Consider the following 19,794-nt stretch of genomic DNA (forward strand, 5'->3'; position numbering starts at 1 on the left):
TGTGGTAAAAAGTACCGTCTGGGTACAATACTTCTTATTGGCTTGTGCATCAACTTTGTTCTAAGTGTTTATCATTGTATACTGGAGCAAATTATAAAAAAAATTCTGATTGACAACAAAAAATATATCTAAAAATATAGTATGCAGCAATTTTTTTGGAAAACTAACAAAAAATCACATTTAATATTGCAATAGAAACGATTTAAGAATGAAATTGATGGGAAGACTTGGGCAAAAGTACATAATATTTTCTGACTTCCTTCCTCAGCAACATTACCAAGTGTGTCTATGAATTTAGTACTGCCTTGCAATGATCAAAATCATATTTTAATATGCTAATGTATAAACACCAGCAAGGTCCACAGCATGTGCCAGACACATCTATAGCTTTGAATTGGGTGCAACGAGCTGAAGCTCCTTCAGTTTAGTGGCTAGCATGATGTTACCTGTTATCTTCAACTTCCCTTGCATGAAAGCCTGGAGCAAAAAATACGTAAGCATGTAGATACATTGAACATAATCCACTTTTGATTATGTAGACATACACAACACTATGTATTACATCTTATACTTTTAATAAAATGGGTACCATAAATGTTGTAGTCGGACCAATCACTTTAAAAGAATAGAAAACTAATACAGTGCCACCTCATGATACGATTACTCCGATATACGATTTTCCAACATATAAAGCGGAATGTGATGATTTTTTTCACCTCACCATGCAAATCTTGTTTCCCAATACGAATTCAACAAAATTTTCACTCGTGTTCAAATTTGGCAGTCGGTATGCTTATTACGTATGTCAAAATAACAAAGACACCGAAAACATTTTCACAACGCCTGAAAGAGACACAATGACTGATTTCTCTCAATTCAGCAATTCTCATATGTAAACGGTGATATTTTCCCTTTAAAGCCAGTAGCAAAGTTGTAGTTGTAATCTCTTCAAACAGAATGTCAGTGGTCAGACAACTTCTTTTATCTGCTAACAAAAATTCACTACATGATGAAAAGTTAAGTATCGTTCGGGCTTCCCAGTGAGTCGGGTTGAAAAAACTTTAATGAGATCGGCTAAAATTATATTGAAAACGAGTGAAAAACTGAAAGGTGATAAAATTTCAGTGAAAAAAGTTGGAATTCAGTAAATTTGTTAAAAATACATACTAAAACTTAGCTTTAAGTGTGTGTTCAGTAGGCTAAACTTATTTAAAGTGAATCCAAAGTTTATGTTATACACCCGTCTGTCTTAAAGATAAGAATTCTCTACAATACCTACTGCAAATAGTACATTGCAACGTTACATTTTAATGCAGATCATAACCAATAAATATACTAAAGTTACTGTAGGTAACTATAGTTACTAAGATTAACATACTATTTTGCTACTAATTTTTAATATGTACAGAACTTGTATAAAATGTTGATGATTTTTACTAGGGAATGTTTGCATTATATAATTACTATGGTTTCTATACCCCTGCATGCGATTTTTTCACCATACGATGCCAACCCTGAAACAGATTAAAATCGTATCCTGAGGGTGCGCTGTACACAATATGCTTACAAGTCATGCTATCGTACACCTGTTGATGCTTGAATTAGGATAAAAAGGTGACTAATGGCCAATAATAATCAATAACTTCCCACAATTGAGTAATTTAAAAGAATTGCTAGAATATCGAGGATGATATCATGAAATGTAGCATTTAAGTTATCTGCACTTTTAATTAGACTGAATATCACCATGACATCTCTCACCATGGCATATCTCCCCATGGCATATTTCACCATGACATATCTCACCATGACATATCTCACCATGACATATCTCACCATGACATATCTCACCATGACATATTTTACCATGGCATATTTCACCATGACATATCTCACCATGACATATCTCACCATGACATATTTCACCATGACATATTTTACCATGACATATTTCACTATGACATATCTCACCATGAGATATCTCACCATGACATATCTCACCATGAGATATCTCACCATGAGATATCTCACCATGAGATATCTCACCATGACATATTTCGCCATGACATATTTCGCCATGACATATCTCACCATGACATATCTCACCATGACATATCTCACCATGACATATCTCACCATGACATATCTCACCATGACATATCTCACCATGACATATCTCACCATGACATATTTCACCATGACATATCTCACCATAGCATATCTCACCATGACATATCTCACCATGACATATTTCACCATGACATATTTCACCATGACATATTTCACCATGGCATGTCTCACCATGAGATATCTCACCGTGACATATCTCACCATGACATATCTCACCATGACATATCTCACCATGACATATCACACCATGACATATCTCACCATGACATATCTCACCATGACATATCTCACCATGACATATCTCACCAAGACATATCTCACCATGACATATCTCACCATGACATATCTCACCATGACATATTTCACCATGACATATTTCACCATGACATATTTCACCATGACATATCTCACCATGGCATATCTCACCATGAGATATCTCACCATGAGATATCTCACCATGAGATATCTCACCATGACATATCTCACCATGACATATCTCACCATGACATATCTCACCATGACATATCTTACCATGACATATTTCACCATGACATATACATGTATCACCATGACATATCCCCTCATGACATATCTCCCCATGACATATCTCACCATGAAATATATCAACATGACATATATCACATGTACAATAAACTACCTAAGTGGTAGCAGTTGTACAGATACCGTAAAACCTGTAACTGAACGCCACCTCTATTTGACCGCCACTATAAGAAAAGGGTTGAAAAAGAGAGTGCCACCCTCTATTTGAACGCCATCTCCATTTGACCACCACCTTGACTATCTTTGATCTTTATGAACCCATAGTATCAAGTGAGCAGTAGAAAAGTGTCCAAAAAATCGCATAATAATGAATCATTTACCGGTACATTAATCACGATCAATTCTCTCGTTGTCTAACTCCAAAACTTTTCGTTTCTTTTCCGTTAAAACTTTGAAAGCAACACCATAGAAATAATTAATAACGATCTCAGGTTAATAGTAGTTCCTTGTTTAACACGGTTTTGATATTTCGAAGTACATGTACCTATATAAAAATGGTTTAAATTTACGTTGGTAGATGAACTTTGAAAGCAACACCCCAGAAATAATTAACATCTGTCTCAGGCTAATAGTAGTTCCTTGTTTAATGCGTCCTTTCTATTTTCGAAGTAGCTTGCATATATAAAAGCCTGGTTTAAATTTATGATGTTAGATAAACTTTGAAAGCAATGACATAGAACCAACTACGAACTGTCCCAGGCTAATAGTAGTGCCTTGTTTAACAGTCTTAATACTTGAAAGAAGATGCATATAAAAACAGTTTGCAAGTTTTGGACCAAAGGTTACGGTTAGCGAGCAAACTTTTAAGTGTTGCATTTGTGCTAAATGCAGCGTGTAAAAGTTTTGCTCTGCCGAAAAATTGTTTGGACGCTAGTATCGACTAATTCAGCAGTGCAGAAAAAAAGTTGAGGCCAGAAGATATGGTGGAAGGTATTAATATTGGACAACTAGAAAATGTTCGCTCCATCGAAAGCAACAATCAGAACGCAGCCAGCCGAACATGAAAATATGAAACGACGAAAATATTTGTGTTTTAAAAACGTTAATTTTGTTTCTGCATGTATTATGAGTATGGTTCATTTATGTCACTTGTTCACGAATGTATATTTGTATCATTTAATAGATTATCATTATATAACTTAGAAATATGCATTTATATGATTTATAGCATGTTATTTAATAGCATCTTGTGGCTATCTTAACACAGCTTACAATGGATCGATGCTTATAACTTCACTGCTATTGCACATAAATAGCTAGTTTTGGCTGCAAACTGTAGCAAACATATCATTGAGCTTTTATACAACAATGTTAAATATAGATATAAAATAAAAATATGTCTTCAAATTAACAATGAAATAAAAATTGAAAATATCAACAGATTGCAAAGAAGGACACAGGCTATAATATTATCGCAGGTCAATTGCAAGCAATAGATAACAACTGGTAGAGATGTTTCTCGATTTATCGATGCATATCTATTAAGAGATTTTTGACAAGTTGGAGGTAAGTTAGCAGATTTATTGCATCCAAAAGGTTCAATATCGCTCCACCGATAAAAAGCGTGCAAAATAAAGTCGATATTTGCTTCACAAGTAATAGGACTAAATTAATATTCCCAAAATTCTGACGAGCCGTTTAAAAAATACACCGCCACCCTCTATTTGAATGCCGCCTCCAATTGACCGCCACTGTAGAAGAAAGGTTAAAAAATAGAGCGCCATGGCGTTCAATTAAAGGTTTCACAGTAACTCCCGACAAATCTCACCGAGACATTTATCACATGTACAATAAACTGAGCGATAGCAGCAGTTGTACAGATAACTTCTGACAGATGTCACAATGATGTATTACATGTACAATAGGTAAACTAAGCGATAACAACAGTTGTACAGATAACTTCTGACAGATCTCACCATGACTTATATCACATGTACAATAGGCAAACTAAGCGATAACAACAGTTGTACAGATAACCTCTGACAGATCTCACCATGACGTATATCACATGTACAATAAACTAAGCGATAACAACAGTTGTACAGATAACCTCTGACAGATCTTACCAAGACTTATATCACATGTACAATAAACTAACGATAAGAATACCTTTTGTCCATCAAGTTTGCCAGAAAGTAAGTCAACGAGGTCTTTATCGCTGACACTTATTGTGCAGTCAGCCTTCTCTGTAAACAAAATCAGATTCCATGGCAACAAAAATGCTAAATAATTGCATGACACAAGGCTTAACAGTATTTTATTAAAACCTAAGAGAATACGGTTTGTTTATAAAAAGGCAGGTTGATAAAACTGCTAACGACCAACTGGGCAGCTACAAGAACTGGCAAGTTCATATCTAACCAACATATGCAGACAAATTTGTTTCTTAAAATTGGCTGCGGCAAAATGAATGACTATTACTACCTAACTTGTTATGATATCTAACGTGGAACAAATATGACAGTGACAACACTTGGGTCTAAATTAAATTTTTACTGAAACTCCATAAAACTGACAACACGGCGATGGACAAACACATCTAAGCACCGCTAGACATGATGTACGACAGTGAAAGTTTTCCTTTATTTTCTTCATCACTAGCACAGGCTACTCATGTATTGACTCTCTTGTTGAAAAGATTGTCTTACCTTACATCGTTTAATTTAACACTTCAAGTGAAGAACCCTCCATGACAAAGTATAACCTACATTTATGTCTACCTAGAACAATGCAAATAAGTGAGTGTGTAGTCATTCACTCATTATTAAAAACTCACTAAACTATCATTTATAAGTGCTAAAGCTTGCGGTAGATATTTATCAACATCTCATAATGCGCTTAACATGCCTCAAATGTGCAAGAATCACTCTATTCTTGCACATTTCATGACCATCGAGGGCAACACCAATTACTTTATAATTGACGGACAACAGTAATATTAAAACTCTTGTCCTAAATCTAGCCTTGACAGAAATCATGGAAACCTACAGGTTTAGCTTACAAATAATATTTCCACTGGTAAGTAGAGACAAAGGGTAATCTTTGCGAACAAGGAGAGCTAGCTCTAAAGAACATTTACGTCTGACCATCAAAATTTTATGCTTTGAATGTGTACGTTTAGGCCCATCGGATTCTTTTTCAAAATTGAAGCTTCAATCATGAAGTGACCAGGCTGAATAAAACAGTATTTAATTTAGTCCTGGACATAAATTTGAGCAAGCACCTCTTTTAAATTAAAATCCAGAAGGTATTAGAAATTAAGAACACAAAGAACAAATAACACGTACTGTCTGAACCAACTTCTATAAAACCACTTCCGGTCTTACAGTTGACAAACCAAACTAATTCCTTGCCAGTTGAATTCTTCACTTTAAAGCTGTATGTTCCCCTGATCTTCTTAACTATTACAGCACCGCCCTGTCATAAAAAGTGCAATTATTCAATGATGAACAACCTATACAAAGCATTAATATCCAGTCCACTCCATAGCACTCCAGTCAAGTACCTTTCCTAGATTGGGTTGATAGATTTACAAAATTTATGAAAATATAATTTCCAGCTAGTAATACCATCAAAAAAAAAGAAATCACAAGAATGAGAGAGAAATCATTTGATGCTTCAATATCTAGCTACCCTGAGTCTAGAGGTGAAGTGTTTTCTAGCTACCTGCGCCTTTATCGTGATTTCAACTAGCCAAGGTTCTGTATCTCTACTAATATATTGAAATCCTACCCATTAACCTAATATATTTTGTCCATGAACAGTTTTGAAATCGAAATAACTTCATTGCGTTAAAGGACCAGTGTTCAAATAGGTAAGAGAAAATGGCAACCTAAACAATGTCGTACGTGTAAAAAATCTTTACACTAGGATTTACTTGAAAGATTCCATCAACTAAAAAGCATCACAAAAGTTAAATAAACGATGAGAATATGAAAATAAGCGTCGCATAACTAATTTTCAATCAAGTTAAACCTACCTTTTTCAATATATTTGCCATTTCTGCAAACAATGGAGCACATTCAAACACGTCTCCACTCACTGCGCTAGGGTTGCTACAAAAGGCCATATGTGAACAATAGTATCAACATTTGAGCCTACAACTGCATCTCAGGACAGCAACAAAGCTCTGACTGCATACAAATTGTTCACAGTAAATCGTAAATTCTTGTGTGAAATAACCTATGCATCACCAGTTTTATTGATACAAGGACAGGCAGTATCCCATCTACAGCCCGCTAATAATCTTACCAGAGAGCACAGCATCTTGAAAGATCAGTGCTGATACAAATCTTTACCATTTTCTCTTGTTTCTGTCCAAATTCACTTACTGAAGCTTTGTAGGAAATCCCAGTTTGTACAGAGTAACCACAGCAGCTCCACCCAAACCAATGTTGTGCTGTAACGCTAGCTTAGCCTCAGAGACTTGTCTCTTGCCAGCCTCCCCTCTCAGCTGCCACGTAAGCTCAGAGCACTGAGCTAAACCTACCAAGCAGACAAAATCCAAGCGGAATTAGTCTGAGCAACCACTGCACAAATGATTCTATGGACAAATTTTTAATTCTACTATATAATATTTTTATTTCTAACAAATTAGTTTGATAAGTCATAATAACTAGTGTACAGGACGAGTCCTTATGACCTTATGACCAAGTACAAGCTGAAGATAGAGTTCATGCAACACGCAGGCGAATGTGAAAGCAAGGATTAGACATGGGAACTAACCAGTAGCTCCTAATGGATGCCCCTTAGACTCCAAGCCTCCGCTAGGATTCACAACATACTTTCCTCCATATGTGTTGTCTCCCCTGTCCACCATCTTTCCTCCTTCACCTGAACAGCAGCATCGTAGTAATGTATGCAGATATTATGCATACATTACATTACACACATGCATCTCATGTATACCCAACTTATCAGAAAAAGGGGTAACATCAGTTATATATACTGTATAATTCCTTGCTTACACTTGAAGCTATTGACTGCATGCAGTCACGTCTACATGCAAATCTTTTGAGATACATCCGTACAATTTGATCAAATATTTGTGTTGACATAGAAAATAATTTTCAACATACTACATTTGGAATTTTTCATAGCATTGTAGTTGGGTATTAAAAAGTGATAAAAGCTAGTGAAAGGCAAAAAGAATGCAACAATAATAAAAATAACTAGTACTTTAATTGTACATGCCACTACCTCTGTTCATATGCGTGACACCTTTAATTGTACATGCCACTACCTCTGTTCATATGCGTGACACCTTTAATTGTACATGCCACTACCTCTGTTCATATGCGCGATTCCTACATACTAATAGTTCTCAATTCCTTTCAAGTTTGCTGCATTGAAGTCTTATAAAGCTATTCCTGTTTTCTCTAAACTTCACCATAAAATGCTTGTAGATTAAAAGAGAAACTTTAGCAGTATTATTTGAGCCTCTACTAAGATGTTCACCAGCATTATTGAGTTTTGAAAAGTTATTGTGAAGGTGTAGTGTAAGCAATGAACTATACATCTATCTGTATGACCTGCGTACTTTGCTAGCAATTAGGTTCAATAACAAAGCCAAATAACTAAAGCAAATATACAGCGGTGTGTGAAATAAACTGGACTTACAGCGGTGTGTGAAATAAACTGGACACACAGCGGTGTGCGAAATAAACTGGACACAGCGGTGTGCGAAATAAACTGGACATACAGTGGTGTGCGAAATATCCATATTTCACACACCACTGACGTCCAGTTTATTCCAGTACAAGTACATGTATAAGTAAACGTATAAGTACAAGTATAAGTACAAGTATAAGTACAAGCATAAGTACAAGTATAAGTACATGTATAAGTACATGTATAAGTACAAGTATAAGTACAAGTATAAGTACAAGTATAAGTACAAGTATAAGTACAAGTATAAGTACAAGCATAAGTACAAGTATAAGTACATGTATAAGTACATGTATAAGTACAAGTATAAGTACAAGTATAAGTGCAAGTATAAGTGCAAGTATAAGTACATGAATAAGTACAAGTATAAGTACAAGTATAAGTACATGTATAAGTACAAGTATAAGTACAAGTATAAGTACAAGTATAAGTACAAGTATAAGTACATGAATAAGTACAAGTATAAGTACAAGTATAAGTACAAGTATAAGTACAAGTATAAGTATAAGTACAAGTATAAGTACATGTATAAGTACATGTATAAGTACAAGTATAAGTACAAGTATAAGTGCAAGTATAAGTGCAAGTATAAGTACATGAATAAGTACAAGTATAAGTACAAGTATAAGTACATGTATAAGTACAAGTATAAGTACAAGTATAAGTACAAGTGTAAGTACAAGTGTAAGTACAAGTGTAAGTACAAGTGTAAGTACATGTATAAGTACAAGTATAAGTACAAGTATAAGTACAAGTATAAGTACAAGTATAAGTACAAGTATAAGTACATGTATAAGTACATGTATAAGTACAAGTATAAGTACAAGTACAAGTATAAGTACAAGTATAAGTACAAGTATAAGTACAAGTATAAGTACATGTATAAGTATAAGGCCATTGTAAAAAAAGTCCCACAATAGATTTTGCTAAACAATTACAATCAGTAATAACACAATGCCCATAGCATAATAATACTTTGATAGATAAGTGAATAGTCATTACATAGTGACAACAAATCACTCTCCACTGATCTGCACTACTGCTCGTGCCGAGCACGTTGGCCGATTATAAATTATTCTATAAAAAATCATTATGGCTTGGGTTAAAAATTGTGTCTGTAATCTTTTCCGAGTATGTATATAATTTGTACCCTGTAACCCTTCTTTTCATGATAAAATACAGAGGAAATACATGATCATAAACATACCAGGAGCACAAAGACCTAGAGCTTCATATGTAATTAGTTCATTAGTTGAGAAACAATCATGGAGTTCGACCACGTCTATGTCATCTGGTTTCACACCTGAAACAACATTTGATATTACATTGTGTTTGAAAAACACAGAATAAAAGTTGTGACATGTTCTGTAAATTTTAGGGATTGGATCAATTTACAAAAAGTGGGATTTTAACTTCACCGTAATATTTAGTAATAGTATTAGTAATAATATATAGGATTCACAGTAACTGCTAAACAAATATTTATTTACAAGCATAGTTAAAAGAAATGAAAGTCAGTGTGGTAAGTGGGTAGCAAGCAAACGCATATAGAAAACAACTTCGACCTCCTACTTAAAAATGTCATATTCGTAATAGGTTGATTTGTTTACTTACCTACCTATGCACTTTATGTAATGAAGAACAGTGAATATACAAGCTTTGATTAAATTGGTTGAAATTTTGGTCTGAAACAAGAAAAACTTAAGAACGACCATGAGCAAACCCAAATGGGGCCACTACACAGTAAATATTTCATGCTAGGAATTGTGTTTGATGATCTAATCCGGAAAAATGACAAAACATGTAAAATTTCTTAACTGAGCAAGTGGCTACAAAGAGGTAGTTAAGTTTGTTATGCATTAAGAAACGAACGTAAAATTATAAATATCCATTCCAAAAATATTCTAAATGAATCAAAGTGAGAATGACTAACTGAGAATAACTGCAGATAAGACTTGAGTGAGAGAACCACTAGACCAGTGGTTCCCAACTACCTTGGAGCCATGGACCCCCTGAGCTCTTTATCTCAAAGTCATGGACCCCTTTATAAACATCATAATATATGGTGTTTATAACAATGCATTTTAAATTGGCGTACATTATAAATTAGAATAATATATATGTAAGAGTCAATAGATTTGACATGTTTCTCTTTATTTACTTACATAAAGCAATGCTATACTAAATTGCTTTGACTGTTCATTTTCAGTTCGTTAGTGATATAGACGAAAATACTTCTTGTTTTTCACCAAATTCTCAATCTTTGGGGAAATGGTTGACAAAGTCCCAGCCGGTTTCATTGTTTCGATTTGAGAACAGCCATAAAGGAGAAAGCGGACTCGCATAAGTATGTAGACACAATTGGGAGCAGAGTTCGAAGGGCGTGTTTGGCTATCTGTGGATATGGATGAATCATTGAAGGCCACAATTCTTCAATGGTTTTATCTTCAAAAACATTTTTGGTTATTTCAACGATCTGCTGGTTTCATTTTGTTGTCAAATAAATATAGTTGCCAAATATTGTCACAATTATGATCAGTCAGCTGCCATTAACAAGCATTCATCCCACGAACAAACAAGCGGAGCAAATGTTTGAGAGTTTTATGATAATACATGTGCACACAACTCACGAAAATTATTCATCAACGTCGCAAACCCTTGTACCGAAATCTCACCAACAAATTTAACAATTTTTCTGTAGAGTCGTTTAAGTATAATAATGATACAAAACACATATAAACCTATTTAAATATATTACCAAGTCTTTGAAAAGTGTCGACAGTATCTTAAAACTTACCAATCTGAACGGATTATACACAAATAGACAGATTAATTTGGCCGAAAATCGTTATTAAAACTTGCCAAGCCTTACTTTTATCAAAATTAAGACCGGCAATTGAAACGCCGAGCGACAGTGAATAGAACCATTAAGTCGTGCGCATTTCACAAAAACATAACTTGCACATTTCACCAGTCCATAGCATTGTCGAATTGCCGAAGGTTTCTGTAATTAACGTAGAAGTACTGAAATATAATCGTTTCTTTTTTGCCGATTTCAAAGTAACTGACATTTTAGACGCTTTTGAGTACTTTGGTATTCTAGCTGATGTCCAACACAGTCAAAGTAAAGGAAATGGCGATGATATTTTTTTCTAACAACTTTTATGAGATTATTACAATATTTAATTATAAGTTTGGATGACTATTGAGATGTTATAGTCACACTAACAACATCGATGATGGGCAATATGTTAATGTTATTATTTTTTCTAAATAGCGTTGTTAAATAGATTTTCTAAAAGTCTATATAGACATCACAACTTCTTGATATTGTTAGCTATTACGTTTTGAAATGTAAACAAAATTGTGCATTGGTTTTCTATTATTACTGTATTACTATATTAATAATATTGGTTATTCTAATAATATCAGTGCATTTTACTTCTAATATTGTATTTCTCCTATTGCAGGGGGAGAGATATAAACATATAATCTTTTCCTTTCATTATTGCTGTTTGTTTTATATAATAACACCCACACCCAGTACATTACAGCTACCATTGCAGTTATCCTATTGCACTGCAGTGCCATTTGACTGCTAATATTTCATTTCTTAACCATCAGTACCCTTTCTTTTTTCCAAAATCACTTTGGTCGTGGGCTGTATGACAGGGGAATTTCTAGTGATATTAATAGTCGCCATTGTGAAATGACCCAAATTTGGTTTTACATTTAGATTTTGAATATGAAAACTAAACTGCACAGCTTTGCTGCTGTCCCATTTTATTGGCCAGGTCAAACAATGTGATAACGACAAAAAACTTTGCCATTTTATATTATAGGTGGAAAAATATTAATCAAAAACTACGGAAAGAAGGCCGTTGTTTGGATGATTTCGGGTAAATTATATTTAAATTTGAGCATATACTAAAACTCCTACCAATCTGAAAATTGGTAAAAATAAGTAAGTTGAAATGTTTTATTTTCCATGGATCTTAGTATATCACTGAAATTAAATAGGGAAAGAGAGAATTACGTGTTTGCTGGTTACAGGTTGTTGTTTTGTACTACTAACCAGAAATCAGGTACTATCTAGCGATTGACGCACATAGGTGATAAAAGTCTAGACCCAAAAACCTAACAAGACAACGCGACCACCCCGCGGGAATCGCATTAGCCCGGAAACCCAGGCTAGCACAATCCCAACAGACTTCGATCATTAAACCCCACCCATATGATAGCCGCCGTCTATCCTTTTAGAGTTTTATATCATTGATCCAACCACTATGACAGAAATAGCTGTAAATATCTAGCTAGAAAAACCATTACTTGCTGCAGCCTGTGGACCCTCTCAAAACCTCCTGTGGACCCCTACGGGTCCATGGACCACCAGTTGGGAACCACTGCACTAGACTGAGAGTAAGGCCACTCATTTTTTATTTTTAAGTTCACGGATTCTTTCAACACATTTTAGAGTATGTCGGTCGAAATAAAAATAAAAGTGTCAATGTCTGTTTTTTCTTTTTTTTAATGGCAAATTTTCAATGTCGAAATTAGAAAATAAAATAGACACACACACGCACGCACACACACACACATATATATATACAAAAAACTATACAAATAAATATTTCCATGCAAATATAGATAATAACATAGCTCACTAAACAAACAAATTATAGACATATACTACGTGACTAGAGCTTGTCAAGCAGATATTAAAAAAGAAACACACAAAATTACAAAAAGTTTAAATCAGCTGTTACATGTATGCAGCCCCAGAAAATCCTGAGTTGATTTCCTTGCAATGAAATAGATGTTTTCACGTAAAGATAGTGTTAAGAAATTAGCAAGCATACTCGATATATGAGCAATAAGAAGAAAGCTGCGAACAAATTTCTTGAAATTTTTTTCTTGAAAGTTTCAAGATAGTTCTAAACACGGCTGCTTCGCGCAGCGTCGATATAACAATAATAGTAATGATAAAGAAAACATTTCAAATACAATTTGCAAATTGTAATCAGTCAAGTGACTATCGTCAGAATAATTCGTCAAACTGCAATAAGGCTAGTAAAGCCAACCAAGAATGATTCTACATTATCCCGTAATTGGCTTTCCATAACTATCAAAATATTCATCTTAAGTGGAAGTAAATGTTTTAAAAGTCCAGAATTTATGGCAGTCGTCAAAATCAAAACTCTTCGTCAGTTCAACAGCGTCTAGCACATTTCAACATAATCATTATCATGAAATATGTGAATCCAGAACAGACAAAACCGAAAAGTCCGTTTTCCATTCCTTTCTTAGCAGTAAAAATGGTGTCGAAATGGATTCGCTAGGTTTGCAACCACTAGTAATATCCTGAAAACGGGCTCTGCACGATACGTTCGCACCTTTTGTCCGAGCATTGTCGACACTAAACAACAAGAAAATCACCGTTCTGGGTGCTGAAATTTTGCTGCCTCATAGAACGCACTCATAGAATTTTGCTGCCTTGTATTGTTCTATGAGGCAGCCTCTGGCTGCCTCATAGAACAATACGGCCCTGGTTACAAGAAAGCTAACGTTACGTTTAAAAAAAAACATTAATCAACAAATTGCAAGTTTCGGCGGTTCAAATAAAAATAAAAGTACACATAGACTTTTTATTTTTTCAGCGGTAGTTTTTGTCTCGCGTCGGCGGATCCGTGAACCTAATAATCAAAAATGAGTGTCCTAACTGCAGATAGCACTTGAGTGAGAGAACCACCAGACTAAGAGTAACTGCAGATAAGACTTGAGTGAGAGTACCACTAAACTGAGAGTAACTGTAGATAGCACTTAAGTGAGAGAACCACTAGACCGAGAATAACTGCAGATAAGACTTGATTGAGAGAACCACTAGACTAAGAGTAACTGCAGATAAGACTTGAGTGAGAGTACCACTAGACTGAGAGTAACTGCAGATAGCACTTGAGTGAGAGTACCACTAGAGTGAGAGTAACTGCAGATAAGACTTGAATTTAAATGCAGATAGCCCTGAATAAAAGTGGCTGCAGATAGCGGTATGCGTGAAAGAAGCTGCAAACAATCGTCAAAAGTTGCATCTAGTATTTGGAGAAAGTGTCTCCACTTAGTATTTGAGTAATTACCAAAATTACAAAATACATACCACTGCACTTGTAGACCTTGTCAGCTGCCATTTTGCTCATATCATAGCCGACAATATTCATAACGCTATTTGACTCAAATGTAGAGGGCGTGTCAGTCACCATCTCTTGGGCTAAAATTTCTACCGCTTTAGATTCCAGCCCATGTTTTTTTACAAAAGGCTCGCTGGCCAAGATTACTGCAGCGGCTCCGTCTGATGTTGGCCTGTTGAACAGATGAGAGATTTTCTACCAACCTAAAAGCCCTATTACATCACTTCATACAGGCTTGTAATGTGCCTAAAAGGTAAAGTACCTGCGTTCATATGGACCCCCAATAAAAGACAACAATTGGAGATGCATACCAAAACATGAAAACACTATACAATGAAACCTCTACTTGCCATATTAATTTTGTTCACAAGGCGACACCGATTTTACCATATGATTGCCCTAATCCATTCCAAGCCCTCACAAAACTCACAAATCTTTGTATAAATTACTAGCCAAATGCCTGGCGTCGCACGCACGGGTAATAAAATAATTACCCAATGAACTTGAGTAACTCACCTCATAAGCTAGTAGTCTAACTATTTGCTAAAACAATAGCGATGTTTAAAGCCAGCTTAATAATCGTTACTTACGCGTAACGATCGAGAGTGCTAGTTAATAACCCCAAGTGCTTTAAGTGTGAGCACAGCAGACGCTCCTATAACGTAAATAATCCGTTCCATGAACGTTTACGTTATAGGGAATTTACATTATAAGAACAGTGAAATACATGTAAATTGCCTAATCTGTTCCAAGATCTTTCCAAACTCACCCCTTTCGCTTCGCAATGCAAAAAGGACAACTTTATGTAACTCTTTTAATTTGCAGACTGATCAGTAACTGCAGAATTATTGGTTTGCATTGACAACTTTTCTCCTTTTTATGATCAATCTCACTGGTTTATTTTATAGACCATGTTTGCGATAAATTTACAAGTTGATAGGGATTGCACATTGTCGACGTTCATTTACAACGATTTACTTATTTTTCTAAACAGCACTCTACTCTGCAAAGTAAAGCTAATAACAAATTTTTTGTACGTCTACAATAAAGCAAAACCACGAAACCTTTTTACTATAAAAAGCAGTTCTACCTGTTTGTCGTCTATTACTATCCAGGGTCAAGGTTAAGATAACAATAATTTTGACCATACTCCAACTTGTGACATTGAGACTGGTAGACCGACCCTGTAACACCTGCACCAATTGATCGCCTTTGTATTTATGAACAATTGCTACCCTATTCGTCTTTTTGACGACACACTTAATGATCTATTACAACAAACTAGAATGTCGCAAAAGTTATATATAATAGATATAATGCTAAACGCACGGCGTTTTTTCTTCTACAAGTGCGGTGAATTAAACCAACAATCATATCAATTTTGAAAACTCGCCCGACTTGACACTTTGCGTTATATGGAATTTTTTATGCAGTACCAAGCAATAACTTCACATAAATTTTTTACTTTATCTGGAATTTACGTTATAGAAGGTATACGATATAGAAGGCATACGTTATAGAAGGTAGACGTTATAGAAGGTATACGATATAGAAGGCATACGTTATAGAAGGCATACGTTATAGAAGGCATACGTTATAGAAGGCATACGTTATAGAAGGCATACATTATAGAAGGTATACGTTATGGAAGGTATACGATATAAAAGGCATACGTTATAGAAGGTATACGTTATAGAAGGCATATGTTATAGAAGGTATACGTTATAGAAGGTATATGTTATAGAAGGCATACATTATAAAAGGTATACTTTATAGAAGGTATACATTATAGAAGGTATACGTTATAGAAGGTATAGGTTATAGAAGGTATACGATATAGAAGGCATACGTTATAGAAGGTATACGTTATAGAAGGTATACGTTATAGAAGGGATACGTTATAGAAGGCATACGTTATAGAAGGTATTCTTTATAGAAGGTATTCGTTATAGGAGCGTCTACTGTATTTTAACCGATGTAATGAATGTGATCACAATCATTCATCACAATGGTCAGTTGAATCATCGCTGGTCTTCAGACCTGGAGTTTCAGAGATCAAATCCTCTGCGAAGCGGATTTGTTTATTGCAAGATTTTAATCACTACAACTGGACAGACGGACACCGAGATGTTTATATACACGTACAGATAAACGTATGTAATGGTTCAAACCTGAAACAAATACAGTAATACTTCAACTTACGAGTGCTCCAACGTACGAGAAACTTGAGATACGAGCAAGCTTTCAAGCAAGTTTTAGCACTAACATACGAGCCATGTTTGAGATACAAGCACGTGATTCAGTTGCCAAGTATGCCAGAGGTGTTTTATGAGAACAGCATCACCCTGTATTTTTCAACTGCTCAGGTTATACCATGTTTTTTGTGCGCGATTTTCAGTGCAAAATTATGTGAATTAAAAGTACTGTGTGTAGACTGAAAGTGTGCCAGTAAAATGAAAGATAATGCAAAGAAAAAGCGAATGATAACAATTGATATTAAAAGGAAAATTATTGAAAAATATGCGAAATGTGTATGCTTGATTGAGCTAGCTCAGTAATATGACAGAAATACATCCACAATTATCAAACAGAAGGATTATATTCAGGGCATTTAGTTCGCAAAAGGACTAACCATAGTTTCTAAATGGCACAGCGATCTTCACGACGGCTGATGGAGAGACTGCTCAGGCATGGGATAAAAGATAAACAATTGGCCGATGACAGCGTAACTGAAACGATGCTATGTGAAAAGGCCGGTTCTATCTATCGAAACTATAAAAATAGACATTCGGACAAGTTGGCTAGTGGTCGTGCATTAACACTTTGTGACGACATCTATGTTCGTCCTAATTGCAACATGTTGAAAGGGCGACAAAGGCAAACGTCCTTAGATAGGTTTATCTTAAAACGGCCGGCTAGTCGTGAGAGCGAAACAAAGAAAAAATTAGCTAACCAGCGAGAAACTTCAAACTATAAACGCCGAACAAATTTTAATTACGTCAAGTTAAAAATGAAAGTTTGCTTTTATGTTTGCTTCTAAGTTTGTCTTTTAAGACTTTAATAAAATCCAAATTTACCAGTCAACTGTTGTAATGAAAGATAACTTATATCTCCCTCTCTGGCAAATGCTAGCGTTAGCTGCTATTGTATGTATGTAGGCTTATTTAATTTTACATTCTAATTAATCACATTTCCTTGCATTATTTTTTAATTTTTGAAAGCATGTGGTAAATTAGGACAATAACCAATATGTTTTTTCTGTTACAATATCTTGTTCTGAGTGTTTTATTTGCATTTTTTAGAGTATGGAAACCAATCAATATATATTTAATTGTTCTATATATAAATAAATTGTATCAACATGCGAGTAAATTGACATACGAGCTCAGTCTCGGAACGCATTAAGCTCGTAAGTCGTAGTATGACTGTATGTGTTAGAATTATATTGTTAGACAATAAATAGAAAAGGTGTACACGGAAAAAAATGACGAATAAAAACTACTAGCGGTATGTTTGCTTGTTTACCTAGAAACATTTTTATAAGTCGAAGTAAAATTTCCACCGAAAGACATTTCATAGCTTAGAGGCTGACTTGCAACAAAATTCACGATACAGTTATTTGGTACCAAAATATTCACCATGTCTTACTCTGCTGTGTTGTAGGTGCAGAATATGTGGAAATGTGATTACAAGCTCTAAAACCATAACTGTCACGTACAACTTTTATTGTATTTACTAGGTAAATCAGACACGCTGATTCCGATTTTGTACTCAAAATAAGGATTAGTCCACTAACTTTCAGAGTAATGAAGGCTTTTTTACAGCGTTTTAATATCGGTCTCGAAAACAACACAATCGGCACAACAAGCTCCGCCCATAAATACGTGACTTAACCTAGCTTTTTAGGAACAGAAGTTATGTAGGGATGTTTAAATCGATTTAGAATAATAGAGACGAGTGTTTTAAAATCCATTAATATCTAAATTCAGCCTTAAAAATAATCTCAGTCTTTTCTGAAAGGTAGATACATGTACAAGAAAGTCTTTTCTGAAAGGTAGATAAGCTATTTAATATTGCATATTTAAAAAAGCGCGATAATAACGCTAGCTTGTGATAAAACCGTGCTTTTTGAGCTCATTTTTCTCGGCGTTTAGCCTATTTAAACATCATGTAACAAGCTAGGAGCAATTTTAAATAGTTTATATACCTTTCATAAAAGACTGAGATTATTTTACAGGCTGGATTTGTATAATGGGTTTTAAGACACCCATCTCTATTATTCTAAATCGGACTAAACATTCCTAACTTTTGTCACTGAAAAAACTAGGTTTCGTCACATATTTATGGGCGGAGCTTGTAATGCCGATTGTGTTGTTTTCGAAACGGATATATGTTGTTTTCGGAATGCTTTAAAAAAGCCTAAATGGTTTTGAAGATTAGTGGACCAATCTTTATGTTGAGTACAAAATCGGAATCAGCGTGGCTGATTTACCTAGAAAATACGATAAAAGTTGTACGTGACAGTTATGGTTTAAAAGCTCAAAAACGAACAGTTAATCGCCGCCATCACAAAACCGCCGTAGATTGGAATCAGTTTATTTCTCTGACGTAGTCATTCCATTTGGTTATTGTTTTGACATGTGATGTTCTCACGGGAATTGAAAGGCCAATAAAAGACTCAATATAAAACTTCTCGTAGTGCTAGTTTATGACAAACACTTCGGGTTTTACCGAAGAGACCGTATCAAATATAGATGCTCGCTACTTTAGCTTTGTTTCGGCTTGGTTTAATCGTGTAGTCGTAATCTAATCATGTGACCCATACTTCCTGTTAAACAGCGCGAATAATTTCTGCAGCACTTTTCGATTATCACAGGTGACCAACAGGCTCGTCATGTTTATCAAAGAATGATATGTACTCCTTAGAGCTAAGGTTAAAAAATTAAACGAATTTTCACTGTAGGTTATAAGTAATCAGTGCTGAAAGTGACAGCATTACAATGATGATGAAATAGACGCATAAGGACAATAGACATGGTTTTATGGAATGTGTGAAGTATAATTGTGGAAATATTTCGGCGAATGAGGTTGCATGAAAGTGTAAACAGAAGCCATCCCGTTCAACTACGTCCCATTTGAGCTTTTTTGGAAAGAGATTCTAATATACGGCAGTTTCGTGATGGCGACGATTAACTGTTTGTTTTTGAGCTTTTAAGAGCTTGTAATCACATTTCCACATATTTGGCACCTACAA

General features: G+C 34.9%; 1 protein-coding gene across 1 annotated transcript in view; it reads right to left on the reverse strand.

The window, feature by feature from the left end:
* Positions 1-6: 6 nt before the first annotated feature.
* Positions 7-19,794, reverse strand: part of LOC137394996 (sterol carrier protein 2-like) — a 32,472-nt gene continuing 12,684 nt past the window's right edge. Inside the window, exons 9-16 of the mRNA XM_068081779.1 lie at positions 14,510-14,712; positions 9,566-9,661; positions 7,417-7,524; positions 7,023-7,176; positions 6,671-6,746; positions 5,979-6,108; positions 4,801-4,877; positions 7-477 (exon numbers count right to left, since the gene is read on the reverse strand). Of these exons, the coding sequence (XP_067937880.1) occupies positions 382-477; positions 4,801-4,877; positions 5,979-6,108; positions 6,671-6,746; positions 7,023-7,176; positions 7,417-7,524; positions 9,566-9,661; positions 14,510-14,712 (940 nt within the window). The 3' untranslated portion in view covers positions 7-381. The remainder of the gene's footprint in view (positions 478-4,800; positions 4,878-5,978; positions 6,109-6,670; positions 6,747-7,022; positions 7,177-7,416; positions 7,525-9,565; positions 9,662-14,509; positions 14,713-19,794) is intronic.

This window comes from Watersipora subatra, chromosome 4 (assembly GCF_963576615.1).
Source record: "Watersipora subatra chromosome 4, tzWatSuba1.1, whole genome shotgun sequence".
Classification (NCBI taxonomy): Eukaryota; Metazoa; Bryozoa; class Gymnolaemata; order Cheilostomatida; family Watersiporidae; genus Watersipora; species Watersipora subatra.